The 24,783-nt window shown below is 45.9% G+C and overlaps 1 protein-coding gene across 5 annotated transcripts in view; it reads right to left on the minus strand.

The window, feature by feature from the left end:
* Mras (muscle RAS oncogene homolog) overlaps positions 1–24,783 on the minus strand; it is a 53,504-nt gene that overhangs the window by 18,086 nt on the left and 10,635 nt on the right. For all 5 annotated transcript variants that reach the window (XM_071615619.1, XM_027933700.3, XM_071615618.1 and 2 more), the window contains one exon: positions 13,638–13,848. In XM_071615619.1, coding sequence (XP_071471720.1) covers positions 13,638–13,830 — 193 coding nt within the window. In that variant the 5' untranslated portion in view covers positions 13,831–13,848. The remainder of the gene's footprint in view (positions 1–13,637; positions 13,849–24,783) is intronic.

A 24,783-nucleotide genomic window follows, 5' to 3' on the forward strand; every position in this document is an offset into this window, starting at 1 on the left:
CGGATGAAGAAAACGTGGCAGGTATACACAACAGAGTTTTGTTCAGCCATAAAGAAAAACGAAATTCCATCATTTGCAGGAAAATGGGTGGAATTTGAGAACATTATGTTAGGCACAACAAACCAAACTCAGAAAGTCAAGGGTCTTATGTTTTCTCTCATATGTGGAAGCTAGAGAAGAAAAAAGGAAAAAAAAAAAAGTGTGTGTGTGTGGGGCGGGGTCTCATGAAAATCGAAGGGAGACCAGTAGAGGACAGGGACCAGGGGGAGGGAGGGGAGGAGGGAAAGGGGAAATACTGAGGAGTGATATTGGCCAAATCATATTGTTATATTGTGTGCATTACAAATATTTAACAATGAATCCCACTCATATGCACAATGTACCAATAAAAAATATGGAAATAAAAAAAACAGTAGCATAAGTGAAAGAAGCCAGTCACAAAAGGCCACATGTTGTATGATTATTTATATGAAATGTCCAGACAAGGCAAATCTATAAAGGCAGAGTGTAGATTAGAGGGTGCAGGGACTGGGGAAGGGGAACGTGGGGAAGGCCAGGTATGGGTAGTTTTTTTTTGGGGGGGGTAATGAGGAGTCAGTGTTGATTCCAGTGATCACTGATTTGTGAATCCATCAGCCACTTGTGCCTGCACAACCTCATGAGTACACCGAAAGCCACTGGATTTCACATGTGAAATACCTCGATAGAGAAGGTGTATGAGAAAATTACCCACCTGCCTTCCTTTCTCTGAAACGCACGCTCCACCTGACCCTCTCACTGACGGCGGATGGCCTGCCCCTCCCTGCTCCTGTCAAGACCACCCTCCATTGGGGCCCTGGCTCCTGTCCCCTGGCAGTCATGCCAGGACACAGCTGCTGCTGCTGCTGTCCCCTCTGTCCCCACCCTTTTCTCTATCAGCTTATTTCCAGGAGCATGTAAACATGCCATAATTTCTTTCATTTTAAATAAAATAAAACCAAAAGATTAAAAATAAGAGAACCCGGCCCCCGCCCTGACCTCCCATCACATTTTCTATTCCTCAAGGCCATGCTCCCTGTCGGCCCGTCCTTTCCCCAACTCTCTCTCTCTAATCCACTCCAATCAGATTTTCATTCCCCACCTCTCAGCCCAAACTGATCTTGTCAAGTTGCTGGTGATCTCCGTGTCACTAAACCCAGTGTGCACAGCTCCTCCCTAGTCCCCCATTGGGAGCCTCTTCACTAGTCTCTCTGGTTCTGTCCTGGATCCCCCAAGGTCTGTTCTCCACACCAGAGCCAGGGCAAGCCTTTAAAATATCAGTCAGGTCTTGTCCTTCCTCCGCTTAAAACCCTCCAATGGCTTCTCCTTTCTCTATGGGCCCTGTGAGATCCATCCTATACAGTTACCTCCTAACCTCTCCTGTAGCTTCCCTCACTTGCTGTCCCCACTATTCCCCAAACAGGCCAGTACCCTTCCTCACAGCCTTCGCCCCTGACCCCCTCGCTGTCTGAGACTCTCTCCCCACACAGGTAGAGCTTTCTCCTGCAGATGCACCCCATCGCCCAGGCAGGAAGACACCCCCTGACCAGCCGCAGAAGACAGCAGCCCCTTCCTCCTGCTTCCCCTCCCTTGCCTCATCCTCCTTCTCAGCATTTATCACCATTCGACACCATAGATACAGGTTTAGGCTCTGTCCCCCAAGCGGTAACGCAAGCTTCCTGAGAGCTTTGCCAATCGCCACACCCTGCGATTCCCAAAGAGAGCCAGGCGCACTGCAGTGCTCAGAGATATTTGTTGAGCAAATGAGCGGACACTCAGGGTCCAAGCCATACGTCAGAAAGGAAAGAGGTGATATCTCCAAGTCAAGTATAAGCCCCACTTCTTGACCTTTCCAGATACAGGACATGGGTCAGTAGCCTTCTTCCGCATAGGCAATAGGGCCTATCCTTAAAAGTAGAAGATGCCCTTGTAAATAATAATATAAATCATATTTGAGCAACCACAGCAACAGCAGCTTCTATTGGGGTTTACCATATGCCTTGTAAGGCGCCGCCTCCTCTTCTGGCTCGCTCAAGAGGTGTTAAAGGTAGAAAGTCTGGGCTGGATCAGACTCACAATGGTGGGCAAAGGACAGAGGCCCTCTCTTAGAGAAGCTGCCGATTTATATTTTTTCACTTATTCTTTGCAACAATTATGAGGACATATCCCACGTGGACGTGGGCCCCACCAATGAGGGTGCAAGGTCTTTGTTCTGAGGCTGTCTTTCCCCAAAGAGAGAAGAAGCCCTCGGTTACCAGGCCTCAGCCTGGTGAGTTCAAGCTGGTAGGGACAACCTCAAAGCCATCACCCAACACAAGGCAGACAAGTGAGATCTCAGAGCCACCTGTCAGGCTGCTGTGCGGAGCCCAAAATGTTCACGTGACTTCTGACAGTAATCAATGTGAAGTTCCAAAGTGACAGCACAACCCACACGCACTGCGGAAGATGGGACCTGAGTGTTGGCAACAGAGAAGGAACAGCAGCTGGAGGCGGGTGATGACAAGCTTGGAATGAGCCCAGGCTGGGCAGCCACGCCCCTCACTCGCACCTCCACCACTGAGTCCAAGCCTAATGCGCTGACTCCAGGTCAGAGGCTGGTGATAGGTCCTTTGGCTCCCGGGCTAGGGTGAGCACAGGGCAGGATAGAGATCCCTGGCTTTGAGGGCAGAGGGAATGGGGTTCTCATCAGCTGAGCGATCACCTCTCTGAGTCTCGGTTCCCTCACCTGCAGGGGCCTTATTAATTAGAGGACTGTTGGACAGCTGCTGGGGTAGGTGGTCTGCGCTTCCCAGGGGAAGGTCCCTTGGGGCTCAAGGCGGCAGCAGGAGCCATGTTTCAAAGGTGGAGTGTTTCACTATCTTAGCAACTAGCTCAGTAGGACTGGGGCGTGCTAGCTACAGAGCAGCTGTGCTTAGCTGTAAAGCAAGCTACTGTCATCTCCATGATCTCAATCGAGCAGAATTGTCACAAAGATGAAATGAAGCAAACCTTACAATTTAGCATGAGGTGTTTGGCCTTCAAGAAAAGTCGGGTCAGTATCTGCTATCATAGCTCTGAGGGTGGTCAGTAGTAAATGCTGTCGGAGCTCTGAGGGCCAAGGAGAAGCAACAAGAAGGTTCCAGAGGAGATCCAGCATCCCTGTGAGGAGGGGCTTCCTACCAGCAAGTCCTACCCCGGGCAACTTGGTGACCAGTGGGCTCCAGGCAGCTGGGAGCAGCCGAGCAGGGAAGACTGATGTAACAAGGAAAAGAGTGATTTTATCACCTCTGGCCAGCAGCCATCCTCCCTCCTATAGGCAAAGGGAGAAATTCCTCCCACATCATCTCTGGGGCAAAGGGGAGGATGCGTGGAGGAGCAGGCTGCTCTGCCTGCACCCCATTCTTACTCGGGGCCCATGGGTAGTGCCCAATATGAAGTTGGCTGTAGGGCTGCTGAGCATAGGTGCCTACTTGGAAAGGTCCCTAGCTCAGAAAAAAAGCTCTCAATAAATGTTCTGCTTGCTCTCCCTGCTTCTCCAACCTCCTTCTCTACTCCCTGACCCCAGAAAGAATGTGGATTCAAGTGTTCGGGGAAACGCCAGGTCCAGGCCCCTCGGAGAAGACAACAGCACTTGTGTGTGGGGTTTGGGCAGAAGCCAGGGTGGAAATATCCTGGCTTCTGAGGGCTCAGGAGAAGAGCCAGGCTTTAATGCTTTGCAAACACCAAGCCCTTGCTGGAGAGACGGGGGCAGAGAGGCTGCAGGGATGAGCCCGGAGCCACTAGGTGGGAAGGGGTTCCACAGACTCAGGGCCCCTGCTGTTCTCTGGAGATGGAAGAGAGGTTCCAGAGGTTAGCAAGGCAGAGAGTGGGGCTTCGAGCCACAGGGGCCGGGGGTGGGGGGGGGAGAAATACTTGCACATCTGATGTGTGAGTCAGAGCAGGGTGGAAGTACCTGGCCCCAGAAGGACACATGCAAGAGCACAGTAAAAAGAGCCAGGGAGCCTGTCTATTGATCCTGATAAGCCAGTCACATGCCCTTCTCCCTGGGATTTCAACTCTCATTCCCAAGGGTCCTACTCAACTGTGTGATGTGGGCAAGGAATTCCCTACACAACCAGACTGACACTGTCTCGGAGACAAAGGGGAGTTCAAACCATCGCCAGCTGTAGGATGCTTGGCTTTATTTTCTTCACATTCAACACAAGCTTATGACGGTCGCTCCCACAACAGGTAAAAAGAGAACACACCGTCAACAAAAAAAGAAAACTACAGATCAATACCTTTGATGAACACAGATGCAAAAATCCTTCCTAAAATTCTTGCAAACCAAACTCAACAACACATTTAAAACAATCACACACCATTGTTTTAGTCAGCTTTTTCATTTCTGTGACCAAAAGACCTGACAAGAATAATTTTAGAGGAGGAAAGATTTATCTGGGCTCACGGTTTCAGAGGTCTCAGTCCACAGACGGCTGACTTTGTGGCTCTGGGCCCAAGATGAAGCAGGATATCATGCAGGAAGGGTGTGGAGAAGGAAAACAGCTCAGGACATGGTAACAAAGATGCAGAGAGAGCTCTGCTCACAGGAGACAAATCTAAACCCCAAAGGCATGTCCCCCAAGATCTCCTTCCTTCAGCTACACCCCACCTGCTTACCACTCAGTTAATCCATATTGGTGTGTTAAATGACTGATGAGGTCACAATACATAATCTAATCATTTCACCTCTGAAATTTCTTGCACTGTCTCACACATGTGCTTTTGGGGGATACCTCATATCTAAACCATAATAATAACGATCAAGCTGGTTTCATTTGAGAACTGCAAGGACGGTTCAACATATGCAAATCAATAAACTTAATATACCACATAAATAGGATCAAGGATAAATTATTTCCTCCCAAATCAGGAGTGAGAAAAGGATGTTCACTCTACTTGAAGTTTTAGCCAGAAAAATAGGCAAGAGAAAGAAACAGAATTGCAAGAAGAAAATGAGGAAGTCAAATTACCCCTATTTGCAGATGATATGATACGATGCTTAGAAGACCCTAAAAATTCTACCAGAAAACTTTTAGATCTGATAAAGAAATTTAGGATGCAAAATCAATAGCTCACCAACCAGTCGTTTACAAATAATGAACATAATAAGAAAAAAAAATCAGGAAAACAATTCCACTCACAAAACCATCAAAAAATGTATAGAATATCCAGGAATAAACCCAAGCAAGGAGGTGAGAGACCTCTACAATGAAAGTTACAATACACTGAAAAAGAAAATTGAAGACGACACTAGAATATGGAAAGACTTCCCATGTTCATGGGTTGGCAGAATTAATATTGCTAAAAAGGCCATATTGGTGAAACTGATCTGCAGAGTCAACACAATTCATGAAAATACCAGGATATTCTTCAAGGAACTAGAAGAAAAAATGCCAAAGTTCACATGAAAGCACAAAAGATCCAGAATAGCCAAAACAATTCTGAGCAAAACAAGCAATGCTGGAGGTATTACAATATCCAATTTCACAATATACTACAAACAAAGCCATAGTAACAAAAACAGCATGGCACTAGCATAAAAACAGACACGTAGTCCAGTGGAATAGAACAGAGGACAAAAACATTTGCTGGAGAAGAGACAGTCTCCTTAACAAATGGTGCTGGGAAAAATACACGTCCATCTGTAGAAGACAGAAGCTTAGCCTGGTGCAGCGGTGCACACCTGTCACCATAGCTCTGGGCCCGAGGTGAAGCAGGACAACATGCAGGAAGGGTATGGAGAAGGAAAACAGCTCAGGACATGGTAACAAAGAAGCAGAGAGAGCTCTGCTCACAGGAGACAAATCTAAACCCCAAAGGCATGTCCCCCATGATCTCCTTCCTTCAGCTATACCCCACCTGCTTACCGTCACCACCCAGTTAATCCATATTAGTGTGTTAACCAACTGATGAGGCCACAACTCATAATCTAATCATTTCACCTCTGAAAATTCAGTGCCCAATGTGAAGTTGGCTGTAGAGCTGCTGAGCATAGAAATATCCTGGCTTCTGAGGGCTCAGGAGATGAGCCAAGCTTTAACACTTTGCAAACACAAAGCCCTTGCTGGAGACACAGGGGAGAGAGAGGCTGTCTCTGTCTCCTGTAGAGGGGAGGAAGATTACAAGTTCAGGCCAGACTAGGCAACTTATTGAGACCCTATCTTAAAACGAAAACAAAAATAAAAGGCATTAGGGATGTAGCTTAGCGGCAGAGCACTTGCCTAGGATGTTCAGGGCCCTGAGTTCGGTCCCCAGCACCACAATAAATAAGTAAATAAATAAATAGAATTGAAACTGGATTCCAATCTCTCACCCTATACAAAAATCAGTTCTAAATAGATCAAAGACCTAAGTATAAGGCCAGAAAGTTTGAAACTAACAGAAGAAAATATAGAGGAAATACTTCAAGAAATAGGCACTGGTAATGACTTCTTACAGAGGACTCCAATGGCTCAGAAAGCAACAAAAATCAACAAATGGGACAGCATCAAGTTAAAAAGTTCCTGCACAGCAAAGGAAATGGAGTGAAGAGACAGAATGGCTACAGAATGGCCAGCTGCTCTTCCTACAGAGGATTAAAATCCAGAATATATAAAGAACTCAGAAAACTTCACAGCAATGAAACAAATAACCCAACTGATAAACCAGCAAATGAATGGAACAGACAATTCTCAAAAGAGATACAAATGGACAATAACTATGTAAAAAAAATGTTCAATAGCTATATCCACAAGGGAAATGCAAATCAAAACCACACTGCTGTCTCATCTCATCCCAGGCAGAATGGAAATCATCAAGAATACAAAAAAAAAAAAATACTGGGGAAGGAACCTTATACACTGTTGGTGGGAATGTAAATGAGCACAGCCACCATGGAAATCACTATGGAGGTTCCTCAAAGACTACAAAGAACTACCATGTGATCCAGCTCCACCACTCCCCAGTAGATAACTGAAGGAATTCAAGTCAGCATACTATAGAAGACACCCGCATACCTGTGTTTATTATGGCACAAGTCACAATAGTCCAGTTATGAAACCAGCCTGGTGTTTTTCAAAAGATGGATGGATAAAGATTATATATATAAAATATAATAATATATACATGAGATATATGTGGGATGCATGAAAAGTTATATCCATTATGTATATGTATATATATACACACTAATATATAGAATAATACTCATATATATATATACACACACACACACATACAATGGAGTATTATGCAGCCATAAAAATGTTATTGCAGGAAAAAAGAGAAAAGAACTAAGCATCATGTTAATCAAAATAAGCCCGATTCAGAAAGATAAGTATATATTCTCATATATAGATATATATATATTCTCATATATAGAATCTTGGAGGACAAAAAGGTGTCATGAAAGTAGAAGGGGGAGATTATTCGAAAAAAGGAAGGGGATGGGAGTATGGTAAAGGGGTAAAGGGAGATATAAATGATCAAAGTGTGTTACACGCATGTACAAATATGCTACAAGGAAACACATTATTCTGTATAAAATGCATTAATAAAAAAAAATAAAGTGGGCTGAGCATGGGCCTTCCACTCAGGAATCGCCCCATGACGTCATTACTGATGATAATGATCCTCCTCCTCCTCCTCATAATCACCGTCACCCTCACCGTCAGTATCGTGCTGTCATGTTTTTGCTCTGAGTTTGGAAGAAGAGAAACCACAGATTCCAGAGCTCTGGGAGCTGAGTGGGGCAGAGGGCAACGGGAGGCATCTCCAGGCCCAGCACCTCCCCAGGCGGGTGGCCTCCAGGGGCGCAGGCTTCAGAGCACGAGGTGTTCTGAGCATCCCAGGGCTGCAAACCATCCAAACAGGGTGGGCCCCAGCATGGTTCAGAGTTTCACTGAAGTCCAAGTATAACCTTCCTCTGATTCAAGTTCTCAAAATACAGGGCACACTTTAAAAATCCATTCTTAATATTTAGAAGAAATTGTTTCAAGCATCCCTTTTCTTTTTCTTTAGTTTTTTTTTGGGGGGGAGTGGGGCACTCAAACTCAAGATCTTCCAGTCTATTACAGTCACACGCCATCTCACCCAGCTGTCTTTTTCTTTTTTTGGGGGGGGAGGGCAGTACCAGGGATGGAACTCAGGGGCACTGGACCACTGAGCCACATCCCCAGCCCTATTTTGTATTTTATTTAGAGACAGGGTCTCACTGAGTTGCTTAGGGCCTCTCCATTACTAAGGCTGGTTTTGAACTTGTTATTCTACTGTCTCAGCCTCTTGAGCCACTGGGATTACAGGCATGCGCCACCGCACCCGGCTCTTCCTTTTCTTAATAGGAGACCTTATTGGGTAGTGAAGGGTGCTGGTCTGGACTCTGGTGTCTATTCCTGAGGAAGGGCCAGGTGGGCAATGCCGTGAGTCGGTCTAACTCCTGAGGAAGGAATGAGCTGAGCCAATTCAAGCTACCAGAGCAGTTCCAGGGCCGGGTTTCCCCATTCTCTCCTGGTACTGCTCTAAATATTATCACAAAATCTAAAAATCACACTCGAGAAAGACTCTTTTTCTCAGGAACTAGTGTCCAAAGTTATTTAGGAAAATGTTAGAGAAGCTTATACGGCTGTAGAGAGAAACAATGTTGATTGAGCTACAGTTATGTACCAGACACAGAGTTCATCTCTTAAAAGCATCATGTAATATTTCTTTCCCTGTGGAACATAGCCCAGAATGCTGTACCAAAAAATGGTCCCTTTGGGGAGTCTTAAGAACACTATATCTTACCAATATGCTTCTAATATGTATTTATTATATTAAAGGTTGTTATAAGTCCTGCAGTTAAAAAAACTTGTTTGCATTTATTTAATTCAGTATATCCCAAGTGTGATATTTATTCTCATAGGTGATACATGAAATTATTTTAGAAAGTGCTTAAGTGTAAAATTTTAATTGTAATAGTTACACACACACACCATATAAATAAGTGTGAATAGAAATAAAATAATATAGATATCACATCAACATGTGACCACGTAACATGTTTCAGGATTCATTCATTCATTTGTTCATTCTGTAAGTGTTTACCGAGGACCTACGATAAGCCAAGCGGTATTCCAGATGCTGGGGAGATATTGCAGTAAATAAAGTCCCTGCTGTCACAAATTTGTATTTTAGTGGGAGTGGGGCAGAAACTCATAAATAATATGGGATGTGTTCAACAGTGAAGGGCAGAATAAAGAAAAACAGAGTTGAGCAGGGAGATGGAATGGACATGGACAGGATGCATGGACACTAGTACAGATGGCCTGCTCAGAGACGATCTCCCAGATAAAGTGACATTTAAGCTGAAGCCTAAATGAAATGAGCATCTTTTCAGGAAGTACATATAGTACAGAGAAAACACCACGTGCCAAGTCCCCAAAGTGGGAACATGCTTGGTACTCAGTGGGACTGGTCAAAGTCCCAGCTGCAGACAAGCCCCGAAGGATGGTGTTTTCTTTTTCTTTTTTTAAAATATTTTTTTAATTGTTGATGGATGCTTCATTAATTAATTATATGTGGTGCTGAGGATCAAACTCAGTGCCTCACATGGGATAAGCAAGAGCTCTACCACTGAGCCACAACCCCAGCCCAAGATGGTGCTTTCTTAATGGAGATATTCATGCACCACACTCTTCACTCCCTTAAAGTGTATAGTTTGGTAATTTTTTAGTATGTTCACAAAGTTGTTTTTGTTTGTTTGGTACTAGGAATTAAATCCCACGGATGTTTTGCTACTGAGCTACATCCCCAGATCTTTTTACTTTCTTAATTTTTATTTTGAGGCAGGGTCTCCCTAAGTTGCTAAGGCTGGCCTCAAACTTGTGTTCCTCCTGTCTCAGCCTCCTAAGTCGCTGGAATTATAGGTATATGTCATGACACGTAGTTTTGTTTTGTTTTGTTTAAATAATGATTTGGTTCTGCTTCTGGCCGAGATGAAGCAACAGGGACCAGATTTACCTTCTCACCCCAAACAACCAAAAAACAGGCAAAATATATGAAACAATTGTTGTCAAGATACCAAACATCAGGCAATGAAGGAGAATGTTCCCTGAGAGATGGATATAAAATCAATGAGAGCATCTATGACTCCCTAACTTATGGCCTTCTGGGTTTCCAGGCTTCAGGGTAGGAATAGGAAATGCCGAGAGAGTGAAAGTCATTTTATAATAATTGAAGAGCCCATTTTTCAAGAGGATATATCAATCCTAAACATTTATGTATTTACGAACAGAGCATTACCATACATCGAACTGAAAAGAAAAAACAGGTAAATCTACAATTATGCACAGAAATTCAATACTCCTCTTCTTCATAATTGATAGAAAAAGTATCCAGAAAATCAATAAATTCGTAGAAGTCTTAGACAACATTTTCAGCCAGTTTGATCTAATTGGCATTCATAGACACTCCACCCAATGACAGAACACAAGTTCTTTCCATACGCACATGAAACATTTACCAAGACAGATGATAAGAAATGTCTCAATAAGTTCAAATAACACACCGCACATTCTCTGATACAATGGAATTAAAGATCAAGAACAGAGAGATCTCTGAAAAGTTCCAAAATGCTTGAAAACTAAATAATATACTTCTAAATAATTTATGGGTCAAAGAAAAAAATCCAAAGATAAATTAGAAAGAATTTGGACTAAATGAAAATGAAAATAAAACCCATTAAAATTGATGGGATGCAGCTAAAGGACTAGGAGAAATTTAAAGCACCAGATAAATAGCTTAGAAAAGAAGAAATGTCTCAAAGACATCAGTTTGCACCTTAAGAAATTAGAAAAAGAAAATTACATCCAAAATAAGCAGGCAAGAGGAAAGGAGTGAAAAATCAGTGGACCCAAATAAGAAAATCAATGAATGCAAACACTAGTTCTTTGAGAAAAATCAATAAGATTCATAAATCTCTAGCCAGCAGGATTAGAGAAAAAAATAGAAGTCACAAGTTACCAATATTAGGAATAAGTGACATCACTATAGATGCTACAGATATTATAAAGATAATAAGAGAATATTATAAACAACTTTATGCCAACAGACTTGATAACATTGATGACTTTAATAAATTTTGGATGCTGGGAATGTAGCTCAGTGGTATAGCGGTAGCATGTGTGAGCCCCAAGTTCAATCCCCAGCACCTCCAACAAACAAAATTTCAGTCACATCACAAACTACCAAAGTTCATTGAATAAAGAGATAGTTTGAATAGGCTTGTATCTATTAAAGAAATTTAATTTGTAGTTAAAAACTTTCCCACGAAGATAACTCCAGTTCCAGATGGCCTTGTTGGCAAATTCTACTAAGTGTATAAAGAAGAAATAATACCAATGTGGCTCAAACTCTTCTAGAAAATTGAAGAAAAGGGGATAATCCCCAACTCATTATAGAAGTCCAGCATGACTCTGATACTAAAATCAGACAGACATACAAGAAAAATACAGACTAATATCCCTCAAAAACATAGATATAAAAATTCTCAATAAAATTTTAGCAAATCAAAGTCCACAGTATATTAAAAGATAACATATCATAACCAAAGATATTTGTCCCAGGAATGCAAGGTTGGTTTAACAGTAGGAAAAAAAAAAACCATTATTTACCAAATTAACAAATGAAAAAGGAAAAACCATATGATTATCTTGGTAGCCACAGGAAAGACATTTGACAAAATCCAGCATCTGTTTCTGAAGAAAAGCCTTTGGCAAACTAGGAATATAAAGAGGCTTCCCTGATGTAACAAAAGCCATCTGTAACAGATCTCCAGCTAACGCTTAATTAATTTGTACTTAACACTGAAGGACTGGAAGCTCCCCCTTCAGATCTAGAGTAAGACAAGCACTTCTCTTTTTCCTGCTTCTGTTCAACAGTGCACTGGAGGCTTTCGTCAATGAAATGAGGCAAGAAAAAGAAATAAAAGCTATCCATATTGGAAAGGAAGAATTAAAACTGCCTTTATCACTGATGTGACAATGCAGAGAAATTCAGTGGAATCTACAAAAAAAGCCACTAGAGCTAATAAATCAGTTTCTCAACCTGCCAGCTATCAGATTAACATAATAATCAATTGTACTTACATATAATAGCAACAAACAATTGAAAACTGAAATTTAAAAAATCATTTACAATAGCACCAATACAAATGTAGGTAAAAATCTGATAAAATATGTAAAATGTCTTTCTACTCAAAACTTCAAAAAAAAATTGATGAAATTAAAGAAGACCTAAATAAAAGAAGAGTAATGATGATGTGTTCATGGGTTAGATGGCTCAATTTTGTTAAGATGTCAGTTCTCCTCAAATTAGTATACATAGTCCTAAATTACAGAATTTTGACGGATTCTAAAATACCTATGGAAATACTCAAGACCTAGACTAGCCAAAACAATGTTGAAAAAGGACAAAGTTGGAGATTTAACGATTTAACATTATCTGACCTCAAGCCTTATTATAAAGCTACAGTTATCAAGACAGTGTGTTACTGGTGTTAAGAAAGACAAACAGATCAAAGAAATAGATTATACGGACAAGGGATTTTCACCAGAATACAAAGGCATTTTGTGGGGGGGGAAAGACAATCTTTCCAATAAAAAGTGCTGGAATGACCGCAGAACCATTTATAGAAAAATGAACTTTCTTCTGTCCTCATGTCTTATGTAAAAATCAACTCATTATTATAAACCTCAATGTAAAATCTAAAACCATTACATTTTTCTAGGGAAGAAAAACAGGAAAAACTGTTGTGACCTTGGGTTAGGCAAAGATTTCTTAGACATAATACCCAAAGCACAATACATAAAAGAACAAGCAGATAAACTGGACTTCATCAAAATTAAACACTCTGGTCTTTGAAAGAAACTTGTAAAGGAATAAAAACAAATTACAGACTGGGAAAAAAATTCATGCAGATCGCATATTTGATAGAGAACTTATATCTCAGAGGCTTTCAGAGCTCCCTCCTAGACCAATATTGTGTGATTAATGGGTCTTTGTTTAAGAAGCTCAGGAATAGTGAGCTAATTATCAGTAAGAATTTACAGCAGTGGTCTCTAAATTCAGCATTACATGGGTGGTGTATTAAAACAGATTGTTGGCCACACCCTCAGAATTTTTAAATTAGCAAAAGCCTGATAATTTGCATTTCTAATAAGTTCCATGGCATCACACTTTGAGAAATACTAATTTAGACCAAAAGAGAAACACAATGTCATATCAAGATTCCCTCCCCAAAGACAATTACAAAATACACTATGCTTATTAAGAAATAATTTGTCTTTCCGTTGTTTATTAGCTAGAGACATCTTTAACTGTTAATCAGAGCTTCGGATCAAGCAAGCAATAACAAACATGACATTGCTGAGTTGGTATGATTCTGGTATATTTTGGTTTCCACAAAGCACTTCAAGGCTTCTGTGAAGGACTTGCCTGTTCAGAATTCACCCAGCAAATCAAATACAGCCTTATACCAACCTCCCCATAATGACAAGAAGGAAACCATCTGGTCCCACTGAAACTTGTTAAATTTCCCAGATCCTCCCCAACTAACACCAAGCAGGATTGTCACCCAGTCTCACCGTCCAAGATGGCCCATTGATTGTCAATCTCTGTATGTTTCAGGTAAGAGTCTTCAATGGTGGGGTCGTAGTCAGGCACAAAGATCTTCTGAAAAAACTGGATGGTGAGGGCACTCTTGCCCACGCCCCCGTCCCCCACCACCACCAGCTTGTACGTAGGGAGGTTGTCACTGGGGACGGCGCTGGTTGCCATGTTGCTGGGAGGTCAGACCTGGGGAGGCAAGACATGTGGAATAAAGCAGGGGACTTTTTTTCTTTTTCAATTAGGGGGAAATATTCACGGGTTTTCCTCCCTTCTCATAAAGTAACAAGTACTCCCCAAAGTGGAAAGGGTTCCAAATGAGGGAAAGTAAAAGAAAATAAAAGTATCATCCCTGGATCTACCACACGGAGACCATCACTGTTCAAAGGACTTAATTCTGCCACCTTTTATTGAACACCAACTATGTGCCAGACTGGTTTGGGGGACAGAGTACCACTGTTCTTCTTTAACAAATCACAGTCAAACGCTCTGTTAAAGGGCTTAGTTCAGAACTAAACTCTGCCCTCAAACTTTACAGGTAAACACGAGGGCTTTGGTCAGAGCACACAAAGGTCCACCTTTCACATCGTCTTTATCGACTGGAACATCTCTTATCAATAGGAATGCTATGCTGAGGATTTGAAGCTGTGTCTGGGCTTAGAGCAAAATGCCATAATTACTCAGCACACCTATGCTCAGGGACTCTGAGGCTCCTCCAACTCTCTGAATTCTGGCTCCTCTCCCTGTTTCCTTGGCCTTTACCACACATGGTCATTTTGGAACCTAAGGGCAACTGGCCACCCTGTTTTCATTAGGGAAAAGGAAGGGGAGCCTGAGGTGGTAGTTTTATTTGGATGATGCCAAGTCTGGACTGAGGCAGTGGTTTTCAACCAGGGGTGATTCTGCCCCCTCAAGGATTCTTGCAATGTCTTGGGATATTTTTGGATGTCACAATTGAGTGGATGCCACTGGCATCTCGTCAGCAGAGACCAGAGATGTTGCTGAACCATCCCACACTGCACAGGATGGTCCCCCATCACAGAGCATTGCCAAAGCTGAAAAACCCTAAGCTAAGGAGGCAGCTGGAAATGTGGGACAGGATTCTGCAGGGCTGTTGGAAGCCAGGCATCGTGGTGTATGCTTGTAGTCCCAGCCACCCAGGAGGCTGAGGCAGAAGCATCACTTGAATGCAAAAGTTTGAGAGGAGCCTGGATGAGGAGGAGGAGGAGGAGGAGGAGGAGGAGGAGGAGGCAAGACATGTGGAATAAAGCAGGCGGGAAGGAGGGGGGAGGGGGGAGGGAGGAGGAGGGGGAGGGGGAGGGGGAGGGGGAGGAGGAAGAGGAGGAGGAGGAGGAGTAGAAGAAGACAACCTGGCCCCTTCACAGATATAGACTGATGTGAAGAGGTGACTGCAGAGGAGTTAAGAGTGACCTTTGGAAATAGTGTCAAGGAAGACAGACAGGCAGGGGTCATGGAAAGAAAGCGCAATCCGAAAAACAGGAGGGAAACCAGCAAGTGTCACAGTGATAGGAGCCAACAGTCTCCAGGAAGAGGAGGCTGCCAGCACTGGTAGGGAGGTGTTACCTGAAGAACAATTAGGAGTGTTAGCTGCTCACTGTGGACCCTGCCAGGGAGGAGCTGGGTCCTCCTGTTGGGGCCTCCTTGGTAGCATGAAAACTGGGTGTTAACAGAGGGAAAGAAAGCTCCACCCCACCTTCCAGAAGAAGCAAAGGGGAAAGTTCCCGTGCAAGCTGGAAGGGGAAAGCCACCGTGTGTGACTTATGGTCTCACCAAGGGAGGGAGGCAACGTGGCCCACAGGACAAGGGACGGGGGCTCCCGTATGACACCCCTACTTGGGAGAGGATTCTGATCTCTCTGAGCCACAGTTTCCTTATCTATTAGATTATAGGGCTGGCTTGGGTGCTCCTCATTTCTATTTTCATCTCTAAAAGAGTCTTCAATTCTAGGTTGTGTCAGAAAGGGTGTTAGACACAAATGTGGGTTCTGTGGCCGTCCTGATTTGCATGGGGTTACAGGCCAGAGTGGTTGTGGAATCCTTCGCAGTCACTGAAGCCTGATGTTGACATTTAGGACTTCCCCCAGTATAAGGGAAGTATGCACTTTGATACCCTCAGGCCTGGGGGAGGGAGACACTTGCATAAACATATCAGAACTGAAAATGGATGTACCCTCTCCCACAGCTGTAAGCATGTGAGAATTTATTCTAAGGAGATAATCAGGGACGTGTACAAAGATGTTGGGAATGGGGGAGGGGAATGGAAATGACTTAAATGTTGGAGAAGAGAATTAAAGAAGTTTGTCTATGTAATGGAATAATTAACAAGGATGATATTAAAAATGTTGTAGTATGTATAGAGGTGGGGGGAAGCTAGGCTGCAAAGTAGCAAATACATATAATCCCACTTCTAGGAAGGTACCCGCCAATGAATCTATCTACACATCCAGGGGTGAATCTGGCTTTGAGAGGTTTAGAAGGTTGTCTCCCTGCAGGGTCCTTTGATTTCCTCTCTGTTTCAATTTTCTATAACAGGTAATGCACAGTCATACCTACTCATCCATGAGTCTGCATTCAGACTGAACCAACTGTGGATTGAAAATATTTTAAAAATTACATTTACGCTAAACGTTTACAGACTTTTTTTCTTTATCATTTTTCCCTGAACAATACAATTGTTGTGGCATTTATTGTGTATTAGGCATGTAGGTAATATAGAGATGGGAAGATGTATTATATGCAATACTGTCTCATTTTATATAAGGTACTTGAGCATCTGAGGATTTTGGTGTCCTTGGGGTGTCCTGGAGCTAATCCCCCTTGGACACCGAGGGATGACTGTATAATATTCGTATACTGGAAAACTTTGACAATAGTAAAATGTCTAAGCCACCTGAAAAAGTTCAGTTCTCTCTCATTTTATTTAGCTCCTTTGGGTCAGGATGGGATCAGCACTGGCTGCAGCCCCAGAATCTGATTCCTACATCTTGCTACAAAGATGGAGATGAGCTGTGGCTTCAATTAACTGAGCTCTCTCGTGGCTAATCTACGGCATCGGTGGTGGTCCACAGGGGCCAGAGGGGAGGCAGAGGGTGGCAGAAACAGTGAGAGGACAGGAAGGGCCAGCTCCCTCCCTCCTCTCCGTCTCAGAGCAGCTCCTCACGACCCCCCGTGAACCGTGGTTGTTCTTGCCTGGGGTGCACCATGACCCACGGCCAGGGCCGAAACGTGTCTGCTGGTGTTAGGGTGATTTCCAAAGCTTCCATTCTCTGCTGGCAGCCACAGTGTACTAAGTGGGTGGGAAGGTATGGGGAAGTAAAATCATTTCTGTTGATTTTCTTCTCGAAGGAAAACAAGATAACACGCTAGTAAATATGAGAGGCCGTGAACTTAACCTTTGAGACAGAGCTCGGACCACCCACAGCAGAATCACCTGGGGACTTGCTCAAAAAATGCCCTCTGCTTGCCAAGACAGCTGGCAGGACATGGGCAGCTGGGCACCCTCCTTTTCACAGCACCCTACACTCAGGGGTTGAACCCCACAGGGCACAGGGAACCATGTCGTGGGGTTACCGTCCCACTCGGGACTTCCTTCTAACATGGACTTTTGGAAGAGGAACTCTGTGGTTGACACACACCAGGCTGGGTCCCTTGTGCTGCAAACCCTTCTGGTGAAGCCCACAGCTGATAAGTCAAGTCCAGGCTCCTTCACTGGACATCTGAGTCCTGTCACCTTGTCATTTAGGGCTAACCTCTCCAGCCACGCTGGTGCCATAGCCCTTCATACTTTCCTCTCACCCCCAACCAGCTTTGGGTCCTCCCAGGGTTCCCTGTGGTCACAGAGCACACTCCACATATACCCAGGCACCTGGGAGGGCACACACTCCTTCTTGGGTCACGTCCAAACCCAGAGTCACCTCCCAAGGGAGACACCACCCTGCACTTTGAGCCCTGTGGTTCCTGGCGCAGAGGCCACCATCACACTTTGGATCCTGTACATGTTCCTATGCACACAAGGACAGGGGCTGCATCTTGCTCCTCTCTGTCCCCAGAACCTGGCACAGCACTGGCATAGGGTGGGCATGTGCTGGACACTGGTATTTCTGAACGGCCGCCAGGTGACCTATCATCCAGAGCTGGCCCTTACCATGCAGACAAGATTCAACTCTCAGCCAGGGAGTAGGACTGACTCTAAGAGGTCAGACCAGTGCCATAGATAGGAGGACCCTTCTGGAACAAGTACAAGCTCAGAAAGAAAGAAAGCACTGCCAAAGAGGGAGAATCAGTCCAGAGAACACCCCAATTCACGAAGGCTCTAGGCTGAATCCTCTCCTGATGGGCATGTCTTTCCACCCAGAAAAACCCTCTGACCAAATGATGTCTTTGTAAATAGGAAGTATGGCCAAGATATCAAGAGGCAGGCATCCCTCTCCTACAGAATAAGTTGATCTCACGTGGCACAGAGAATTTTTAAAAAGCCACTAATAGGCTATGATTGAAGTCACTGCGGGATAAAAGTCGGTCAGTGGTTAAGAAGCAAAGTGCTTACATTCGCAATTTCCCTCTCTTTTCCAGTCCTCTCAGCGAGAAGGCACCTTGGAGATCATTCTAGAATGTTGGCTCTTCACTTGTGGGGACCATAGATGGGCCCTTCTGAGGTAGGAAAGTGGTATATAAGATAGACTTGGGTTCTTCTCAAAGTTTCCCCACTAATTTGCTGTGCAGGGTACTCTCCTACTGGCCAGTTGAATGACCTTGGGCAAATTCCTTTCATGGCCTCAGCATCTGACTTGTAAAGAGGGCTTGGTTAGAGAATCACACTTTGCAGAATTGCTCTGAGCATGAAATAGAAATGTATGGAATATGCTCAGCTCAGAGAAGGTGCCCCAGTATTTCCTTTCTTGCCTTTTTCCCTTTGATCTCAGAAGACAGGCAGCATTCCCCCCCCCCTCTGGCTCATGGTTCTTCTGCTCTGAGGCTCCTTGATTGCCACCCTCCTCCTCTTCCTCCTCCTCCACCCCCCACCCCACCTCCTCCTCCATTAGAAGCCACACTGGCATCTCAGCTCTCAGTGCCAGATTAAATAGGCCTCTGTGGGCCCGTCACCCATCATCGAGAGCATTGTTTCCATGGGAAATGGCTCTGAGGTTCCAGGCAGCCCCCTCCATGCAGAAACCAACTTTTGGAACAGCAGCCACTTGGCAGTGGAGGCGGCTGAGCTGGTTCCCGTGGCAACCAACTACTCCCAGGGCCCCACCCAGTCTACAGGCTGCACCAGCAACCTGAACCATGGCTCATGCTGGAAACTTCTTCCTAAAAGGCAACATCGCTTCCTCAACAATTTTAATAACATGTACATGAAAACCTCAGGCATCTTTAAACTGACAAGTAAGCTGTTTTTTATATTTATTTTATTTTATTTGCTCTGGGGCTCTTTAACACTGAGCTATATCAGCCCTTTTTTTATTTTTTTATTTTCAGGCAGGGTCTCATGAGTTGCTTAGGGCCTCATTAAGTTGCTGAGGTTGGCTTTGAACATGTGACCCTCCTGCCCCTGCCTCCTGAGATGCTGGGGTGCACCACAGCACCCAGGAGTTGCCTGTTTTTTCACTTTCTTTACCCATAATCAGCATCATCTTGCGTGATCTAGAGTTGTTTGTCAATTGGGGGAGTCACCTCTCCAAGCAGGTGGTAAGCTCTGTGAGGACAAGAGTCACGTCTTCTTATCCCTTGGCTCTCATGACCCTGAGCAGGGTTCAAACTAAGGAAGATCTGTGTCTATGCATAATCAGACCACTTGACCCTGCCCCAATGCAGCCTTCCACCACCCAGCCCTCCTTCATGCCTGCCAAAGGGCAGGAAAATGATGTCCATCCTTCTGAAATGGGCTGGGGCAGACCCCTAGGAAGTGGGTGGCTGGGTGGCCTGGTGACCCCAACATGAGCTCTTCATGAAGCAACTTTCAAATTGTGGCAGGTGGGTCTGGAACCTCCAGGGAACAGTCGTGTGCAAAGTTCCAGGGGCTCTCAGTGTGGCAGCCTGGGGGTCAGTCACAGCCTTCTCTCTGTAGCCAGGCAGCCAGTGTTCTACTCACGGCTCTGGCATGGGCTCCCTGTGTGGTCTGGGGCAAGGCTTTTAACTCTCTGGAGCCTTAGAGTCCTCCTGTATAGAACAGAGTCCCAAGAATGTGCAAGGCCCCAGTGACAATAACTCAGAGGGTCACTCAGCAAGGACATATTTGCACTGATAGGCAAATTCATTGAAGCAGGCCAGGGGAGAGCCACAATGTCCTTGGACTTATAACCCTCCCTGCCCCCCACCCCAGGGACCATATGACTCTAATATCACAACTATTCCTCTCCCTTCTGACCTGGCAGGTCCTGGTGATTTAGTCCACTTCCCGGCCCCACCCATCACAACCTATACCACACGTACACTATGGCAGGATCTAACACATTAACAGGTATAAATACCTAAGACAGCCATGGGCCCCAGAAACCCCCCAAGATAGCAGTACCCACTAGCTAGAATTCCTCTCCAAATCTGCTTCTTCCCAAGTTCCCAGGTTCTAGGTCTTCTACAGAGCTTGTTTCCCACCATGTCTGTTGTTCCAGATGAGCTGTACATGTGAAAAAAAAAATGGCTTTATCTATAGAGGACATTGAGGGGCCTAGCTGCAAAGCAGCATCATACAGCCCTGGCCAGAGCCAGTGGTGCCCTGGAGGAGTTGCACAGCAACCAACAACTGCCACTGTGTAGTGGAACTCTGCTGTGGACGCTCAGACACCAACGATCATGCTTCGCACTGCCACGCCACACGGTCTCCAAGTCTTCTGTCAATTAATCGTCGATTTGTTTGCATCATCCCACAGCTATGCTTTAACTGTCAGGGTGAGTCAGGACCCTGCAGGGCATCCTGCATCCTGCGGCTGCTTCCCTGGCCCTGACTACAGAACCACAGATTGCTAGAGGTTCGGGCAGTGGACAACCCACAGCTTCTCCCAAAGATGCTGCTGATTTCACTGTTTGGTAATCATTGCTCTTTTGCCTACTTCGATACTAATTATTTTAAAGATTGCCCCTTAACCTCATTAGCTGAGCTGCAAGTTTTCTAGATATATAAGGCAGAGAGAGTGAGTTCACATGGAGCTAAATCAGTCCTGGGAAGCTAATCTCATCTTTATGATGTCTGGGTGTGCCCAGCTCTAGGGGATGAGGACACATTGGGGGGAGTAACCCAACCCATGTGGAGGAAATGGTTGTGCATTCCAGGAGCTGCCCCTCCCTTCTGCACAATTCCCAGAAATGGGCAGCTTCCCCAGAGTCACTGACCTGCGGGTTGTGCATAAATGGCGTTTGACCCTCCAGGGGCCCAGGCCACTTGGCATCCCTTAATGGTTCACTCTGCCCTCTGCAACACTTTGCCCCAGCCCTTTTGTTTCATATCTTGGCTGATTCCAGCCCAACCCTGTCATTAGACCACCCAACTCCTCCACAAAGCCCCCTGTGCTTTCGGCTCACTCTATTCTTAAGACAACCACCCAGCCAGCCAGGTATGTTATCTCCTGCTGCAAAAGACCTTAAACATGGCCTCTAGATGGCAAGTGGGGGGTGTGGGTACAGCCCGTCCCCATTCCCAGAGCCATGGCAGACATCACCTTGGATTCTGGGCCTCTTCCACCAGAGATGGTAGTAAAACAGCCAGGAGACCTGTGTCTGGTGCTGCTGGAAGACACTTCATTAACTCCCCTCAGCCCTATCAGGTAGGGGCTTGGATTAGCCCCACCTCACAGCTGAAGAAACTGGAACACAGAGAAGTGAAATACCTTTTCTAAGGTTGCCCAGCTAGAAAGCAGCAGCAACAGGATCTAAAACCACCCAGTGTGGTTCCAGAGCTACAGCCAGCCTGTTAATGCTAGGTGACCTCCCACAGCTGGCAGGGTGGTGGCCACCTGTGTGTGGAGCCAGGCCAGGGTAGAGATGGCAGATCCAGGAGTGCCAGAGAGAGGTCAGCAGTGAGCCAGGGAGCTGGCATCAGAGTGAAGGAGGCAACCAAGGACAGGTCAGGAACTAGGGGGCACCCAGGGCAGGCACTGTGAACAGACACCCTGCCACCCCAGATCCTGACTGGGACGAGGTCTGCTGCACAGGACACAGATCTGATATTGCTGCAGCCCCCTGCAATGAGGATCAGAATGGAAGCTGTGGGCACCAGGCTGCTCTGAGAACTCATTTTCTAGCACCTCCATGGGGGACCCTCCCACTGTGCTGGTCCCTACTTCAGTCCATCCCCTGGTGGTCCACAAATGAGCTGTTCCCTGCCCAGATGTGGGCTGGTCCCTCACCTGGAGCTTGAGCTGTGGGATGAGACAGCCTGGAACCTCAGGCAGGTGGCTTACCTTCTGTATAAGTGGGGCAGCAGCAGCATTTGTCTCATGGTGGGATGAAAGGGGACATTTATTTGCTTGATCCAACATCAACATCTTTCAAAATCCATCCCAAGTCTCTCCTGCAGGAAGCCCTGCTGCTCCAAAGCCCTCCCTGAATTTCTGGAGCTCCCTTCAGACTGTCCCACGGGGAACAGCTCAACACAACCCAGCATCTCCCTCCCTGGAAGGCTCTCCTGCCAACTGTGACCTGGCTTCAGCTCTCAATCTGCCCTGGAAGGCAGCTCCCATGTCTCAGCCTGGTGCTGATCTCTACAGCAACACCCTAGGACAGCAAGTCCCCAGGTGCTTGTTGACTGAATGACAGATGAGAGTGAAGTTTTACAGAGGCAGGATCCACGCCTTCTTTTATATGTCCCCAAGTACTCAGGGGATGCTTCCTTGATGCAGAGTACAGGAAAGATACCAAACTGCTAGTGAACCCAACATTAAACCAACTGTCTCCAAAAATCCAAAAGTGTTCTGCACCAGGAAACCTGGCCCTCTCTATGCCCTGCGGCTTGTGGGATATATTCTTAAAAAAAAGAAAAATGCCGACAGGTTACAGGACGTAGGATGGGCCTGGTTTTACCTGATCCAAAGGAATGAACCAGGAGAGATAGAGGAATCAATGGAAGCCACCCTCCTCTCCAGACACACACCCATTCACCCTGTGGACCGACACCCCAGTCAGTGCCCCAGAGCACTTGCTGTGTGCTGGGTCCTAGAACAGGGGATACCAGGATGAAGGAGCCTGAGCCCAGCTCAGCCCTTGGGGGGCTCACAGTGTAAAGAGGAGGCAGAGAGAGGTGACAGACAGAGGGCTAAGTAATGTGGGAGCCCAAGAGTGGGAGGTATCTCACCTAGTCTGGGGGTATTGAGGAAGCCCTCATAGTAGAGATAATGTCAGAATAGAGTCTTGGAGGCCAAGTAGGTGTTAGCCAGGTAAAAAATAGGACAAGTGTGTCCACATGAGGAAGAGAAGCCTCCAAATATGAATCAGGGGTGTTAAAAACCAAGAAGGCGCTGGGTACTGCAACTGAGTGTGGGTGTGGACATGTGGACAGCAGAGGTGATGGGGAGTGGCAGGTGGCAGGGGAGGAGGTCACTGTTGGCTTCCTGAAAACTCAGGATCTTCATCTTTGCATCCCTACACTAAGCACAGCCTCTAGTTCCACCCCTGCCCCCACGGTGTCCCCGTGACTCACGGAGGACAGGGAGGGATCTCAATCTAGGGGTGAGAGAAAGGGTCTCCTGTCCTGTGGAGCGTGGGCTCTGTGAGGGCAGGCTGCCCTCGGGCTCATGGTTTTATTGGGTGGCAGCTGAGGCAAGAGAGGGGTAAGTGGCTTTATTTTTAAATCTCAGTCCCTGGAGGCCTATTAATATTTTCTTAGTGTTGGGTCAGCTGCACCTGCAGCTAAGGAGAACTTCTGCAGCCCTCCACAGGAATCTGCCTGTGACCAACAAGGTCATGCTAGCAGTCACCGTACAGGGACAGCTGGCTCCACACACCCTGGGCTTGCCCACTCTGAGGGCCCTGCACTCCTGCAGCCAGAGGGCTGAGGTCCTGCCTCTCCCTGTTTTGACCCCTCTGGCATGGCCCCATCTTGGGCTGCTCAGGTTCAACCCTGCACAAACCCGCTTCACGGGCATCTTCCCACCCACCTTTCTGCCCTGACTCTCTCTTCCTTTCTCAGTTTACTTCAACCCTTTACTTAAAATTCAAGGTCAAAGTTCAGCAACTCTGAGGCTCACCCACTCAGTGGCAGGTGTCTGCCCTTGGCCTGGACCCCCTCCACCAGCACGGTCCCCCACCACTCCAGCACTGTTGCTCCTCGTGGGTGCTCCTGAAGAGCTCGCCCACGGGTGCCTGAAGCTCCTCCCACTCCCTGTACACTCTCTGCTCCTGCTGATTCCCAGCTGTGTCTCCAAGGATGGCACTCAGTGATCAGGCTCCAGACCCTCATAGGGCACTGGCACCTGTAGGAACAGTCCACCTGTGAGTGCTCTCTGCCCACATTGCCTAGAAAACCACCCATCAAAGGAGCTGCCTCAGTTTCCTCAGGATGTTTTGAACTGAGCCCCAAAAGTCTTGCTTCCTCGGGGCCCTCTGCTACCTCCGGAGTCTCCTTCCACAGGTGCCAGGTGACAGCCATGACTCCCCTTGACAACTCACATACACCTTGCCAAGAAGATACTGTTAGCCCCTAGAACCCTGAAGGACAGAGAATTCTGTGGTTTGTCCAAGGCCATGAGTGTCCATCATCTGGCTGGCCTCAGAGCCATGGACCTCTTCTTGGAAAGTGCCCCTTTCCACTTCCCCTTTGTTTGCTTTGTACAATGTGTAAAACTTTTAAATTGATGGTTAGTATTTTAAAATCTGGTCTACACATAACTCAAATTTATGGACACTTTTTAAAAAATTTAAACTGGTAGCTCTGTTGCAGATAGTCTTTGGTTGCTGTGGTTAACTGTGTAGGGCCCTCAGCGGGATGAGGATTCAGGCTGAGTCCTGTGACCCAGATTGATATTTATAATGCCTGTTTCCTAAGCCCGGACCGCATGCTAAGCATCTTACATACGCTTCCCTGATCCCCATAGCATCTCAGACTTGGAGAGATTACTGTTATATTCTCCATAAGCACCTAGTTGTTTGCCTTCACAGTATTCTGCATGCTGGT

Source organism: Marmota flaviventris, chromosome 8 (assembly GCF_047511675.1).
Source record: "Marmota flaviventris isolate mMarFla1 chromosome 8, mMarFla1.hap1, whole genome shotgun sequence".
Classification (NCBI taxonomy): domain Eukaryota; kingdom Metazoa; phylum Chordata; class Mammalia; order Rodentia; family Sciuridae; genus Marmota; species Marmota flaviventris.